The sequence below is a fragment of the Haemorhous mexicanus genome, chromosome 1 (genome assembly GCF_027477595.1).
Source record: "Haemorhous mexicanus isolate bHaeMex1 chromosome 1, bHaeMex1.pri, whole genome shotgun sequence".
Classification (NCBI taxonomy): Eukaryota; Metazoa; Chordata; class Aves; order Passeriformes; family Fringillidae; genus Haemorhous; species Haemorhous mexicanus.
The window spans coordinates 153,625,817-153,642,363 of record NC_082341.1 but is presented as its reverse complement, the minus strand read 5'-3'; the positions used below and the strand labels follow the sequence as shown (position 1 = coordinate 153,642,363).

Below are 16,547 nucleotides of genomic sequence, written 5' to 3'. Positions count from 1 at the left end.
AGACACAAAAACAGCAAATTATGTTTGGGGTTTTTTTTTTAACTTTTACTTCCTCTGGTAAAAACTCAAATCTGATTTCCTTTTGGTTTACAACTGAGTCTTCATTGCTTAAGTACTGTCTGAGGTGCTGATCTATTTTTGTTTAGTCATTACAAGAAATTGTATTTTATAATTTACCTCCTTAGCTGTCATTTCAGAATGGAAGTTATCATTGCTTTTGTTATCTGGATTAAGTGTTTTCCTTTTCTTTTTCATTTTATTGTTTTTATTTTACATTTTTGCCTCCACAAAAGTAAGAAACATTAGCTTACTAACTCCTGGCCTTAAAAAGTCAAATCAAGCTAAAAAGACTCTGAGCATTGATTCTTCCCTTAGGCCTTTAGTGAAAAAACCTCAGGAAAAATGTTAATGAAAACACTTCTCCCCCCATTGTAACATAAAGATTATGGTTTATGTAGAAGTTTTCCAAACTTAATTGGTATTTCTTCTCTTTAGCTGCTGGAGCAGAAGTGCATGGGCAATATCACTGAAACAACTGGGAATTTGGGCTTGGCTTTTGTTTTTTTTAAATATCTAAGCAAAAATAAATCTTCTTCTCATGCTCAAGTTCTGCCTCATGGGGAGAAGCTTCATTAGCCACACCTCAAATATATCTTCAGTTGTTTAGTCATTAAACAGATCCTTTTAACCTTTGTCTGTGCTGCTCTGTGGGGTTGAGATGGGGTGGATGCAGCCCTTGCCACGCTGCACTGCCTGATCTGCTGCCTGAGTCTGGTGCAGACCTCTGCTCTGCCCACTTTTAATTCTGGTTCACATCTCTGCTCTGCCCACTTTTAATTCTGGTTCACATCTCTGCTCTGCCCACACCCAGTTCTGGGTCAGATCTCAGCCCTCCTGTTGATACTGACAGTGAAGAACTGACAGAACATCCCTGAAGAACCCCTCATCTGCTCCCAGGTGCTTCCCTGGGTGTCACCCTGTGCTTCCTCAGCTCCTGCATCCAGAGGGGCTGGCAGAGCAGCCTTGTGCTGGGAGATACTCCCTCTGAGCATGTTCCCTGTGATCCTTGGCTCTGCTTGCTGGTGTGTGCAGGGAGGGGACTGTCCCAGGAGCATCAGCAGGAATGCCCTGGAATGGGGTATAAGGGATGAGGAATTAATGTTGAAAGTTCTCCCACTCTATCCTGCAGCTCTATGAAATCTTGAAGGGCTTCAGGGATCTACTTGTTGAACCACTTATTTACCATAAAATGCAGATACATCTATGTAGTAAAATTGTCCTAATTGTCTCCTGTCATTGCCTTACCACATTAATTGATTCCATACCAGGGCTCAGCCCCAAACCCTGCTGTGCTCCCAGGCCTCCAGGCAGAGCAGTGTCCAGCAGGTTCCAGGCTGCCACTGGGGATCCCATGATCTGACCCTAAACTGCCAGTGGAGATGGATTGCAGATGGTTCAGTGTAAGGAAACATTCTGTTGATAGTTTTGGGTGACTCTCCTCCTCATTTTGACGTCCTGTTAGCTCTAAGCAAGTCTGCTGTTGAATCTTATTTAGGTTGTCTTGAACAATCTTCTTTATACCTGTTGTTTCTCTCAGGTGTGTTATCTGCCAGTTTTCATGAGCACTGGATGTCCTTCCTTCTTGCCTTTATAAAAGAGCATGAAAAATGCCAGAAAAAATCCAGCAGGTCTGACAGGAATTCAAGTAACGTGCTCTGCCCACTGTGAGGGACCTGCTGGTCCCCTTGTGAACCTTGCCACTGTGCCATCAGTACAAAAGTGTCTTAAATAAGAGCCTACAAAGGCCAAAAAATGTTGATCTTGTTTTCTACAAATGTGGTGAGACAGTCTGAATTTTTAGATGAAGTCAATCCTCAGGGATGGTACCTTCACTTTTAAGCCAAGTTGGGAATCCAGATATAGAATAATATTCTTACCTGTAAATTCTACAAATTCAAGATGATATGATAAGATTTTTAATCTTTAAATATTTTTGTGGGGCAGAATACTTTCCTTTCTATCTTAAAGCCACCATACAGCTGCTGAGACATCAGCTGCAGATTTCTTCTGGCAAGTGCTGAGCCTTAGATTCTGTTCTTGTGTTTAAATCAGGTCTGACACGGTTAAATTCAAAGTGCCAGCTCATCTAACTGTAGGTTCAAGGTAATTGTCCTTTGTATCATTAATGTACATCCTTAGATGAAATGATTTGGTTTTGTCCAGAAGACATCAGTTCACAGCAGAGTCTGCAGTGTGCTCCCTAGTCTGAGACTTCTCATTCTCTGTTTAAAGTTGGGATGCTGTTTTTGGTTTCCCTGAGGGTTTGGAGGCAGAGAAGTCGTGGATGTGGTGAGGGTTCTCAGGAGGTCCTCATTTGGGTGGGTAGAACTTTGAGGCTTAATAAAATCAGACATATTTTTAAAATTTCTATTCCAGTTTCCAAGGTTGCCCCTGTTTTAACTACAACAAATTGCAACATGCAAGGTTTGGATCAGAAATCCTGATTATTGTATATTTACAAATTATACAAGGGAAAGAGTAAACAGCATTGTTTCTTCAGCTGTGCTCTAATAGACTTTTTTGTTATATGATAAAAAGTTATGTAGCAGTTTCTGAAACCCTTGTTGGTTTTATATAGCCAGATTTTTAAATTAAGTGTTCACATTTCCTACATTCAGAATGAAAATCAGTCATCTGTTGATAGACAGCTGCTTATAGTCTTCTCTTTCTTAATATTTTGGTGTTCAAAATGTCATAGAGCTTTGAAAGGTGGAAGAAAACCTCTCTTGTTTGGCTGCTTGAAGAGCAAGATGTTTGGTTTGGAGGAGGACTAAGATATGATCTGTTTGAATTGATCTGATGTTTTTACATGGAGAAAATAATTAGTATTAAATTCATTGTTTTGCTAATGAAAAATATTAATAATAAAAGTCAGTCAAATTGGGAACCATGCAAATTTAACTAAATAAAGCAAATAAAGCTCTCATTTGGTGCAATTAAACTGACAAATCATTAGGAAAATCTGTCAAGCAATGGATTTATATGAATGTTCTCAGGAGTGGATGTCATTCTAAAATATATTCCTTATTTATACACTATTGAGCTCAATTTAGATTCTACTGAGTGGTAACTCATGACATGTGGGAGGTTACACCCAAGAGTTAAATTATCTTGGTAATCAGAGGTATTTAACTTCTGCTAATGGTGTAACATTGCAGTGGGCTCATGAAAGAGCAGCAGAAAGCAGCTTGCAGCTTGAGAGAATTGATTTTTGAGATCCAGATGTTAAATATGTATGGTTTGACACATGAAGATGTCAGAACATAAATCTGCAAATATTTATAGATGTGCTGGGAATATTTAGCATAAGTGAAAAGGTTTACAACTGGGAGAAGTCAGATGAGGACTCTTCTTGGAATTTGTGAAAAGACCTTTTGCCAGTAAGATGGAGAAACTGACTTAATCATCTGAAGTTAGTACTGAGAACTCCATTTTTAGATAATTTATTAAAAATTCAAGTAAAGAGACCCTGCTGAAGACACAAGAGCATCAACAAAGGTGGGGTAGATCATTGTGCTGTGCTGCTTTTTGTGTTGGTCAGTGGATTTTGGAGAAGAGGGTTGTCATCTGTCACACCATTGTCACCAGAGCCAAAGCTTCTCTTCCCTGTCTGTGCCTTTCTGTGTAGCAATGACTGCTCAAAGAAAACAGAAGAAAAGAAAAGGAAAAAAAAAAAAGTGGATCTGAAAATACTCCATGATTTCAGTTGATGGGAAAGGGAGATGAGTCAGGATGCAGAAAACTTCCCAACTCTCCTGAGAATTTCTTGTTTAAAGTGACTTTTAAACTAAGCTGGAGACAGAACTGCAGAGATTGTTCACTGAAGTGAGCCATCATTGCAGCTGCATTTGGGGTTTAATTCTGTGTTCAGTGTTACTGAAGAATATCCTCAGCTGTCATTTCAAGTAATCACAATCCTCCTGAAAGAGATTTTTAGATCACAGTGTCATTGTCACTTGCCTAAAGTTCCCATGGCCCCAGTTTTGTGACTGTTTTTGGAACCGTAACTGGCATTGTAAGATTTTAAAAATACAGCATGATTCATTGTGCTGCTAACTTTTGCTTGTGCTGTGTTCTCAGTTCTACAGCAGATGATAACAGAAATTCATTTATACACTAAATCTCTAAGAGGTTGATTTAACTCAATTTTCAATTTAAAAAAAAATTCTTAATTGTTTTTTGATACCAGCATTGACTTAAATTTGCAATTTTGAGATGTTCAGATGATAAATCAATCTGCTGAAAATATTTCCTTCTAATTCTAGTGCTTTATCTCTAGAACCTTCTGCAGTTTTGTGTCACTTGTGAAAGGAAGTCTTGAACATGACATTCATGGAAGATTTTTCAAAAGCAAGCATCATGAACAAATCAGGAAGATTATCAAAATGGAAAAATTTTTTGAGTGCTGTGATTTTTTGGTAGGCTGAGTTTTGAGACCAGACTTCCTTCCTTCCCATTGGATGGGAAGAGTCAAACCCTCTCATGAACTTTTGTTCTGTATCCTGGTGTCTGTTCCTGGTCCAGCACAGCTGGTGATGGTTTTGTGTTGTGTGTCTGCCACCATCCTAAACCACCAACCCACCCCACCCAAACAGAAACTGATTTATTCTGCATGTGCTCATCCCAGACCTTCAAAAGGAGCTGGTAACAAATAATGAACCTAAAAAAGACTGGGAAGCCACTGGGAAGCCACTGGTGACCCTTCAGAATGTGGGAAACGTGGGGGATGGTGTTCTCTGCCTTCTCTGGGATGAATGGTAGCTAACACCTACTTAACTAAACTTAGAGGACTCAAAATCCACCCTCCTCAGCCAATTAAATATGTAGTGTAAACTCTTACATGGTGGTGGATAGTTTGGGAAAGGGAGAATAAATTGTATATGTATGGGCAAGTCTTTCCCAGTTCCAGAATTCTGTGGCTTGTGACTGAGGTTTCTCTTCCAAACCTGTCAGTAGGGCATTGTGGTGTATCATGTAATCACCTTTAGGTCCATTTGTTATTTTGAGTGCTTAAGGGTTTCTTTGTAAGCTGGTAGATTTTAAAAAAACCTTTACATAGTGTTGAGGTCAGCAGTAATGGTCTAAGATTTGGTCAATTGCCTTCAAATCCTTAAAACAATTTGATTGAAATTTTCTGGTAAAGAGCTTGGTTTAAGCAATACATTTCTGACTGCACTTAAATGTAGGAGTTCAGCAAAATCTTACTGGAGTTCCTTTATCACACTTGCATGAATATGATTTGCCTCTCAAATCTCCTTTACTGACACTGAAATAAATTCTTTAATTCCTGTCTTGCAAAGAATGGCCTTCTGTATGTTCTGCTGGAGGGAAAATTGATATTAATTTTGGCTTTCTGGTTAAGTCTTTGTTTTCCTGGAACTTTCCTAGCTCAGCATCATGAGTCCTACTGATTGCAGAAAGTTACAGAAAAAAAAGAAAAAAACTTCCTGCTAGTTTTTAGATCTTCAGCAAATTGTCCTTTAAAAACTTCAGGGTTTCTTTTTTTTCCTTTTTTTTAAACTTTTTTTTGGCATTACATCCAATTTTCTGGAGCTTATGCTTTCTTGGTTTCCTTACTTGGATAGAACTTCTGTTTGAAGCTTCCTATTTTAATTAAAAAAAAAACAACAAAAAGCAAAACCAAAAAAATCTTTAATTGTGTTTGGTTTTCCTTGCTGTAGTAGTCGCTGATACTGTCCTGTATTTATTCTGGAGATCTAGTGCTACCTTTTCCTACAGTCTTAATGTTACTTTTAATTCTTTCACAGTAATATCTTATTCTTCTAAGCTTTCAAGGTACTGTAATAATTCTGTAACTTAAAGTTGTATTTTTTTTTTTTTTACCTAAAGATTTCCCTTGAGAATTTACTTAAAATTACCAGGAAAGGATGATTTTTTCCTGTGACTATTTTGTGCAGTGTTGGAAGAGATGGAAATAAATGTCGTGGTGGTGAATAATTTTCAAGAATTCATATTTGGGAATTTTTAAAATCAATGTTGTTTAGTCCTGAAGGGCAGCTGCTTGTGTAGGTGAATGAATGAATTGTTTTATTTGCAAAACTTTGGCTCTGCTGCCAGAAGATACTGCAGGAGGCTTGAATGTTTTTTGTTTGGGTTTGCTGTGGCAGAAATAACAAATTCTTTCCATATGAAGTTTTAATAACTAATCTGCACTGGAAGTTGCTCCTCCAGACCATCACCTTGCATCTGCTGGAGATGCAGAGGCTGTCTGAGACTTCACAGGTCTCGTTCCACTCTGCCAAAGATGAGGTAGAAGCTGATAAGAGCTGTTCCCCCTTTTCTGTTCCATTCCCTTCTGGTAACTGACTCAAGCACTGCCCTTCCAGTTATTTCTTTCTTGTGAGTTCTGAGGAAGGAAGTTTCTCACAAGAGCCACATCTCCTTATCTCTTCTAAATTCCTGAGTTTTGACAAGTTTGCTTCAGGCACTCAGCTGCCTGCCTGCATCCCCCTCTGTACTCAGCAGTCATTGGGGTTTTACAAGGAGAGAGAAATCTCTTAAAATATATATTAAAAAAGCCTCCACCCCCACTTTTGCTTTTTTTTAGTTTTTGCTAAGAGACTTGGTCCTGACCCCAGCAGTGCTTGCTTGTCCTGCAGTGCCTGGCTGCAGGTGACATTGCTGTCACTTGGTGACCTCAACCTCCTGGGCTTGTCCTGGGAGTGTTCCCAACCCAAGGATTGGCAAAACGTTTCCTCCTGTGTGTGCTCTGCAAGGGACTTCTTTGATTTTCAGAACAGATTTGTATTATAGACCAGAGAACCTATTTCAGAGAAGCACAGTTTTTAAACTCTTGTACCTCTGAGTTTAATTGCCTTTGGAATGGCATTTCAGGTCAATTGTAAACAATTGTGCAGTAAATAACCATAACCATAACTTTAAATATATATTTTTGGTTGCTCTAGACACAGCTGTAGCTTGATCATGAACTTTGAAGGATGACTTTGACAACTTTCACCAATAATCCTCTTTCTTCCCTTTTGGGGATGTTTCTGGGTTGTTCAGTAGCCTCTTGGGAAGTTTGGAATTTCAGATAGATTGGTAAAGTGTTGTTGCAGCTGTCTGATAGGATTTGGCATTTTGATACCTGGTTCTAATAAATTTTCATGTGTATTCAATTTTTATCATCAATGCTGCTATTTCTGCTTATTCTCACAAGGAAGAAAAGGTTGTAAATTAGAATAAAATTTTCCAGAATCTTGGTATGAATAAAATAATTGAAAATATTAACACTTAATTGCATTAACAGTACATTATTATTTTTATTACTATTAACATGATTAGTAAGAATGGTGACTATGATAAGAATGAATTATAATTAAAAGGTTTATTGGAATTAACTTCTGCAGTAAGGTTTCTATTCTGCAACTTTGTCACTATTATTTTCCGAGGTTGCCAGAAATTCAGTTGGTGTATTTCTATCAAATGCATTTGGGGAAATTTGAATTTGAAGGATAGTAGCCAACAAATATTGAGTTTTTCTGTGAGAAGTGCCTGTGCTTGCCTGTCTTACAGAGGGGTGAGAGTTCTCCTACTAAGAGAAATTCCTCTCAAAGTTAAGTGCTCCAGTTGCCAGTTTGTTTTGGTCTGTAGACAAGCCATGGAAATGGAATGTCTCCTTTTCAATGAACTTTAACCAATTTAAATTTTTACTTGCAAATTTGTGTCTTAAAGAAGTAATGTCAAGGTAATTTAAAATAATGCAACTCTTCTTTTTTCTTTTTATGTGAAGGCTTAAAGAACTGAAAAATGTCTGTGGCTTTTTCTGCAGAAGTGAATGTGATAGCTGCAAAGTGAGACTATAGAGAGGTGAACAAATGCTTGATACTGTGCAGGACAGAATTGTCATGGGACTGCTTCTCTTTAGGATGCACCCTTCTGCTTAATTCTAGCAAAAAAAAAAATCTATTTTTAAAAAGGTTGTTTTTGTAAGGATAAGGATATTCTACAATTGGAGGAGGAGATAAAACCTCTATGTGAATGCATGAGTTCTTTGTATTTATATTTATATCCATGTATCAATACTCATTTTGATAAACCTACAATAATATCATCACTGAAAAGGTGTTTTTTTCCCTCCATCTGAACAGCACCAGGCAGTGCCATCTCCTTCTTGATGTCTTCAATTCCACAGAGCATGAGCTGACCATCAGTGCCAGGAACAACGAGGATTTAATTCTGCACGCCGGGGAGTGCCAGCGGTGAGTGCTGCCCCTGCCAAAGGGGCCCAGAGTCAGCCCTGGCATTTTTCTGTGCACAACTGATGACATTTAGGTGCCTGTTGTTCTTTTTAAACATTGAACACATGTCAAAGAATAGAAAAGTTTTCTTTCTTGGAGGTGCATCACTGAGTTTTAGCAATATCTCAAGTAAATTTATTTGGGCTCTGCATGTAGGGATCCTGGAAATAATGAAATACAAAGCAGTTGGTACTGAGGTGAACAGCTCATTTAAGTGTTGTAGAGTGTTTGAATGTAATTTCCATGTGCTCTGAATGTAATCCTGGTGTTAAAACCTGATCTCAGTAGTTTGTTATCCTTTCCCAGTTCTAAATTTTTGTTATGTGGTTCCCCAGCCATTTCCTCACTTTTCCTACAAAGAAAACTCCAGGAAAGAAAAATAGAATTGAAGAAAAAGCAATTCCAATCTCTGTGGGAAAATATATTTCAGATCAAGCAGGCTGTTATGGGTATTGATTCTTACCACCCTACCAGAGTGCTGTACAGCTCATTATTAACCATTATTTGCCATTACACACCTGCCTCAGGTTCCTGCTGCTGGCTGTAGCTCAGGGCTGCCTGGTTAATCTCCTTCAGGTGATCATTGCATCTGAATTCCAATTTCATCCTGGAAAGGTGGTAATGTGGAAAAGGGAATCTTGCTTTTGAGCTCCCTGCACTGCTCTCTTCTCTCGAGAGTTTAAGCCCTGCAGCTCAGAAACTTGGTTAAAGAGAGATGTTTTTGTGTCTGCAAATCTCTGGATGAATATTAAGTTCAAAGTCAAACCACGTTAATTGCAAGGAATGCAGCTGTCAAAAAGAATTACAGAACAGGTAAAATAGCAGTACATTGGGAATGCTTTTTGCCTTGGTGACTCCCAAAGCACAACCAAGTGGAAATGTGTTGACTCAAACTCAGGTTGAATTTTACTTTACCAAGCAAGGGACAAAACCATCAGTACATACAGATCTTCTTCCTTTTATTTGGAAAGAATTACCTTTTTTTCTTTTTTTAAAAAGCAGTCTAAACATTTATTGTATTTGCTGGGAATGTCCTGATGAAGGCAGGAATGATGAATCTGACTCCACGTTCTCAGAAAGCTGATTTATTACTTTATAATACTATATTATATTAAAGAATAGTATACTAGATACTAAAGAATACAGACAGGATACTTACTGATTGCTAAAAAGAGAATAATGAAAACTTGTGGCTCTCTCCAGAGTCCTGACACAGCTTGGCCCTGATTGGCCAAAGAGTCAAAACAACTCACACCAGAATCCAATGAAACAATCACCTCTGGGTAAACAATCTCCAAACACATTCCACATGAGCAAAACAGAGGAGAAGCAAATGAGATAAGAATTGTTTTCCTCTTCTCTGAGGCTTCTCAGCTTCCCAGGAGAAAAATCCTGGGTGAAGGGATTTTTTCAGAGAATGTGAATGCTAAAAACAGTCACCAAAATATTCTTGTTCCTATCTATATTGTTCTATAATTTTTTTTTATGCCTCTTGTTTTTTTTCATTGTTTTTATTGTTTTAAAACCCCTGGAAATTTTTCATTTCCAGTTTTTTGGGACAATATATAACAGATGAAAATTAAGCTACAAATCAGGTTATAAAATTTCTTTGCATCCCTTTGATTGAATTTTATTTCTTATGGATTTAAATTTAAATATCTTTAAATCATTACATTGTAATGGATAAAAACCCTTTCAATAAGTCTTTTGAAACAGTCATTTATCAAAGGAGATTGTATATGTGTTGCAGGTATTTAAAACCTTTAAAGTTATTTTTATTCTTATGGCAAAATACATTTTTCATGTTGGTTAGAAATTGCACACTTTTCCATTGGTTCTAAACTCATTTATTATCTATTTCTTGAAGGTAAGTGCTTTTCATTGTAAAACTGTGTATATGGCTCCTATGTTGCCATGAGCTTTCATTTTTATTCCAATAGATCTACTACAGAATAGCAGGTGAAACATACACTGGGCTTTAAAATTAGCTTCCTGCTCTTAGGAAAAGGCTTTTGTTGCTCTTTGGGAAAAAAAAAAAAAGGAAAAAGAAAAAAAGGAGAAATCTTTTCCCTTTTTAAGCAATGGCTCCAGATCTTTGCATTTTAAAACAGGGCAGGCATTCCCTGGAATCTGCTTTTGAACCAAGGTTTTCAACCCAAGTATCTAAAGCTTTTCAACAAATCCCTCTTCTTTTAGAGTCTCCTTTGAGGAATTTTTTTCTTTGGATATCGATTGTTATTAGTACCTGATTAATATTTCAAGAGAGGCTTTTCAATCAAGTTCATTATTTCTTTCATTTCCCCTGTACCTTTTTTGATGCTGCCCTCATTCTTAATGTTTGCCTCATTCTACCTTTATTTAAATTATAACTTTTTGCCAGCTTTGGTCACTTGCTCTTCCTTTTGTAATTTACTCTGTCTCCATTCATCACCCTCACTTTGAAATCTCCCATCCTGACAGAGTGGAGGTAGCAGGAAATTGTTTTCTTTGTCCCTTTTGTTATTGCTGGGGACTCTAAGTGTTTTCATATTCTCTGCCTCCAGACCCTCAAAGAAGGATAATGCTGCATCCTGCTTAGTCTGGCCTCTTTTGCTTCCCACTTTGGATGGGGAAGTATTATTTTAGAAAGTAAAATAACTTGGAAATTTGGATGTGTTGCTTCTCTGCTCTACATTACAGAGTGGTCACTGTAGAATGAAAGTTTTTCCCTTCTGAGAGAGAATTTGCAGGGGATTCATGCATTGCTCCCATGGAAAATGAGTAATACTGATGGGTGCTGCACTTATTAGAACACTCTCTGTAATATAATTTGATTTATAATGAAGCTGTAAAATTGACCGTGGTGCTGGCAATGGGAAGAGTGAGGAGCTCAAAACAGAAATGCCAAAAAAAGTCTGAGGTTGTCAGCAGATCAGTGCTGGCACTGCCCAACCTTTCTGAGCCCATGAAGGGCAGTCCCTGGGATCCATTTTGTAATATCCACATTATTTGGTGCTTTCCAGCCCTGTCCTGTTCTCTGCCTTATTTATATTCATGTAAAATGTACCAAATGTGTAGAATGCTGCACAATATTTTTATTTTAAGGTCTGAAAGGCAGTTTGCTTCAATTAACTTAGAGACAGGGCAATAATAGCTACTACAATAACACTGCATATGTCAGGAAAAACTGGTAATATATTACTTACAAAAAGAGACATTCTTTAGGCCATTAAAAGACTATCTGGGAAATAGATGCCTTTTTCTACAGTAAGATTATTCTGCTGACTAGTGAAAATTATCATTTTAGCTTTCAGAAAAGCTTAAACTTACAATTTGCTGTACTTTTTAAGCCAATGATTGGGATTATTTACTGTGTGCATTGTAGCTGTTCTTGGAGATATATATATAAGCAGTGTTTCTGAGAAGTGACACTCTTCTCCCTCTATTTTAGGCGAGAGAAACATTTTGCTCCCTGTCATTTTATAGTCAGAAATGATAATTTGGGCTCAGTGATTATTTTGTTCACTCATCTTTCTGTCTTTCATCATTGCTTGTTTTGCAGACAAACAAATGAAGGATCAGCCTTTTTTTTCCCCCTATATCCCAAGATGTTAATTAGAGACTTCATATTCCCATCTCTGCTTTCCACATGGCTAGAAATGTTCCTTCCTATCCCACTGTGGGGCAATTAGTGACATGTTTTAGTCTGAGGTCTTTTTTTCCCCCAAGATTATGATGGAGAGAGAAAAGAACCAAGATTTCTTTGGAGTAGAGAAGGAAAAGACTGGAGATTTTTCCTCCCTCTCCTGTGAGGTTGGTTGAAGAAAACAGAGGAGCAAGAGTTTTGGATGGTCGTTTGTTGAACTCCTGAAAATAATTTTAGGGCTTATTGCAAAGGTAAATTCCAACTCAAATTAATTTTTGCTGCTTTACATGTGCAGGAGTTTTTTAAAACTTCAGTATCCACAGGGAAAAGCACTGGAGACCTGGTGTCCTGATGAAAAGGTGTCAGCCAAGTTAATCTGTGGAAGTTCTGGCTGCAGTGAGTGGTGCTGAGGTGTTGCCAATGTCTTCAGCTAATTTCAAATCTCACCCAGTGGTATCAACATGTTTTGTTCACCTCTCCAGTGGAACATAGGACGTGTGATGATGATGAAGGAAGCAAATTCTCTCATGTCTGCTATTGGAAAGCTCAGCCTCCAGAGATTTTTTCTGGACTAGCTGAGTCTCCAGTTTCTTGAAGAAGAAAAAATGTTTCTTGCAGCAGTCAGCTGCGCTGGTAAAGCAGTTTTGCAGTGAGCAAAGTGCAAATGTTATGAATGTAATCAGTGGGAAATCTGAGCTTGTTTATCCCAGCAACAAGGTAATCAACAGGTTGTTCTGACATGGAAAAATATAGCAGACAGCTCTTGGAGGGAATTGTGTTAATGTCTGTGAACAAAAAAGTGTTGCCACTAACAGTGATCTGAATTTACTGAAAAACCATAGGTACGGTAATTATTGTGTCTCTTACTTGATTATCAAACCATTAAAATTAAATTTCATGACAGCCCTCATTTATGCCCAAATCACTTCATAATTTATGGTAATAGATGTAATCTCGTTGTGTGCCCCAGGATATCTCATTTTGTACCACACACCCTGCCTTGCCTTCCCATCCCCATTCTGTGCACGGTGTGTCTGAGGCACTGGGGGAAGATTGATGGTGGGGAGGGTCTGAGCAGATCAGTTCTCTTCTCTGTCCTTGTGGCACAGCACAGCTGGGCTGCTGAAGCCTTCCCCATGTGTGACACCCCCCAGCTGGGCTCTGCACATTCACACATTGGATTTTTCAGCCTGTTCTGGCCTTGATGTGGGGACCACAGGGGTTAAAGCTTGGGATGCCCAGGACAGAACTGGTGTGAGGAGCTGAGAGATGGAGAGCAAACAGGAGAGGTCATGGTAAATGAGGAAATAATTCTGTTGGTAATTCAAATCAGAGACACTTTTGTGCAAAATTTACAAGTTCTGACAAGTGCTGGTGACCCAGGGGATGCTGATGTGAAAGAACATGATGGAATTTTGGCCTTTTCATTTTTTTTAATTGGAAGTCGCCTAATTAAAAATAAGCTGAAGAAATTCTGCGGTAGCAAAGTCAACACTCAAGTTCAGGCTTCCTTTCTGGGTCAGCAGTTTTACCCAGCTTTTAGCAGGGTTACAGGGTGAAATGAGTGTGTTTGCTTACATATACTCTACAGTAAGTTTTGTTCTTTTATTTTTTATAGTCAGCAGAATTGTAGGTGTCTTGCTCAGTTTTGTTAAGTGAACTTCTGTGTGTGTTGACTTCACCCGGTTTGATTTTTTTTCTGTTACATTCTAATGAGACAAGAATAATTAAAGAAACAAATTATTATTTTCACTTTTATACCTTTTATCCCATATTCTGGTAGTTTTTTATCCATGGAAATGAAAGAATTTTTAAAAGCCCTTTGTGTGCATACTAATTATGAGTGCCATTTCTGCTGCTTAATTATTTGATGTAAATGCGTTGATTAATTGAGCTGTGCAGTCTGTGCAGTGGTACACTGCAATTTCTGCAGTATTAGTTAACAATGCACATTTGGAAAACACTTTGAAATAAGTCCTCCTTCAAAGGGAGCAAGAACTAAAAATTCTGCTTTGTTTTGAACCAAAAGTTCCTCCAATAAATCTATTGCCCATATGTAAGTAAATGATGATTGTTATTTCTCACAGCTGCCAAGTCAGTGTTTAATTTGTGTGTCTGAATATGACAGGGCATGTTGTCTGTATGGGAGATTAATGATTTTTTCCATACATTGCTGTTACAGTTTATGCTTTAAAGACAAAGCTGCTATGATTAAGGCTTTGCCTGCTGTCAAGAGAAAATAAAATTTCACAGCAGTTGCCCTTGGTCTTCATGTTAAATCTATGGCCAGCTGGATATTTCTGAGATACCTTCAAGTCAAACTGTATTAACTCAAACATGAAAATCACCCTTTGTTGTCAGGGCAATAGTTTTCATTTTGTGTCGTATTTGACAGTTGTTAAATGCACTTTTAATTTTTTTAAGGCTTGGCTTTTTCTACTAATAGCCAAATCAATCTTTAAACATAGTACATAATTTCGAGTGAATAATTAGTTATTTTCAACAAAAATAATGAAAGGAATTGTTTGGGTAGGAAAGGGTGATACATCTAGCACTGGTCAGATTCATAGTGTGAACCAGTTATGATGTTCATATTTATTTCAAAGCACTTTGCAAAAACTGGAGATGCTACAGGAGGATTCTGCAAAAACTATAGAATGGCAAAATAACAAACACTAATAATAAAAAATGAAAGAGCAATAGAAGAAGTAATAAAGAGACATTTTAGTTTTGGACTGCTTTGTAGCTGAAGTACTCAAGGAATCCATTTGCATCCCATGAAAACCAGATGCTCTTCTGAGGTCCCTTCCAAGCTTTTCCCTGCCTGGTCCTGGTTCTTCTGGAAAGTGTGAAGTATCCATCCCAGCTGGGGGCTGATCACAGGGAGCCTCAGTGTGACTGCTCTGCAAAACCCAGGTGTGATCTGAGAGCAGGAGAGGCCAGCAGAAGGAGGGAATGATAGGAGGGAATTTTGATATTCAGCTCTGGTCACACACACAGGACAAAGAGGAGATCAAATGGGAGGAGATTCAGGTGAGTGGTGAAAATAAAAGACCTTGGCTTCAGTTTGCCAAGTGCAGTAAAATTTAAAGGCAATTTAATACATTGTATGAGGTGGGGGAAGAGGAGGGCTCTCCTGAAAAGGTTAAGGGAAGTGACCATGGGAATAAAAGAAATGAACTTTGAGCTGTGTATGAATGCAGCTGGAAATGAAGAGATTTCAAGGCCTCAGGCATCATCAGGCCATCTCCCCCACGGAGAAGTGGAGGCAAAGACCTTCACAAAGGCTGGTTCTGAGGAGATCTCCCTGGAATTGCCAAAGATCTGCCTGCAGTTGCCCCACTTCCCAAGTGCAAGGCCTTTTGCAGTGTTCTATCCCTGTAATGATGATGAAAACAAATGCCCCTGTTGGTTGTACAGCAATATGTTCCTGTTCCTCTCCCTGTCCTGGCCCCAGTGCAATATCATCCTTTTCTTCTGAACAGATAGGGTGTATTTCCATAGGGAATGTGCAGACAATCTATTTCCTGTGATTTGCCTTTGAATTTAGCATTTGTTTCTGTCAAGAAATGTGTATTTGAGGTGAACTTTCTTTCTCCAGCTGCTGGTATGAAGAGCTTCCTTTGGGTCAGCTTTCTCAGACTTGTCTGAGAGGGTTATTTCTCCTCTTCCCTTCCCTCCCTTCCCCAAAACTCAATGTATGGATTCTGTCAGTCCTGGGGTACTGCACTGGGTAGGCACCTCTTTTGCTATTACATCACTTTCCATAAGATTCTTTTTCTTTTCCCACTTCTTCAGTTGCCTTTTCCTAAATCAGGAGTGACTAACTCACTGCATCTAGCCTGCATGGCACTTTTCCTGACCTCTCTGAACATTGCCTTGGCCTCAGAAGACCCAATTTGCACTATTTATAATATTTTGTGCATGCAGCTGGGGAAACAGGAGCTTTGTGAGCACAGGCCAAGCTTGTCTCTGACAGGATTTATTAACTTTAATAGGGTACAGCATAAACATGGCTGGGTAGTTTGGCCCTTATACAAAATATCCCACAGATGTAGCACGAGTTTGCTCTTCCAGTTTTAAATGAGCTATAAATCACTCAAAATCCAGACCAGTCATCTTCATTTTCCCCTAACATCCTAAGTAGATTACAGGTTTTAGGACTTACAGGGCTCAAAAACTGTCTCTTGAAAAAAGAGTAATTGATTTCAGGATTCAGATGTAGAATTTCTTTTTTTTTTTTTAGCCCCTTTTTTCTCATAGAAGAAGCCAGACCTTTTCCCTCCTTAATTTCCTCAATACTTGAAAAAAATTATTTCTATATTGAAATTTTTGGGTGCTAGGCACAGTTGGGAAAGCATTTGACAAAGTGCAGGCTTGTTTAAAAAATTGACTCAAGTGCTAATACTTTTTTATTGGGTTTTGATTTTTGTGCAAGGAATGTGGAAGAAAAAGTAAGAATGTAAGCAAAATAATAATTGTTTCATTTGTTAGAAAAAAATGGAACAACAAGCTAAACAGGAAGAAATACCTCTTCCTGAGGGAAGTCAGGGTTGAAATGAATTGTGCTTGCCCTAAATTTACTTATTCAAACCAATAAA

At 38.2% G+C, this 16,547-nt stretch overlaps 1 protein-coding gene across 6 annotated transcripts in view; it reads left to right on the top strand.

Moving 5' to 3' along the window:
• TRAPPC9 (trafficking protein particle complex subunit 9) overlaps nucleotides 1-16,547 on the top strand; it is a 444,261-nt gene that overhangs the window by 148,609 nt on the left and 279,105 nt on the right. For all 6 annotated transcript variants that reach the window (XR_009489416.1, XM_059867583.1, XM_059867590.1 and 3 more), the window contains one exon: nucleotides 8,172-8,282. Coding sequence is in view for 5 of the 6 variants with exons in the window: in XM_059867583.1 (XP_059723566.1) it covers nucleotides 8,172-8,282 (111 nt within the window). In the remaining variant the exon portion in view is untranslated. The remainder of the gene's footprint in view (nucleotides 1-8,171; nucleotides 8,283-16,547) is intronic.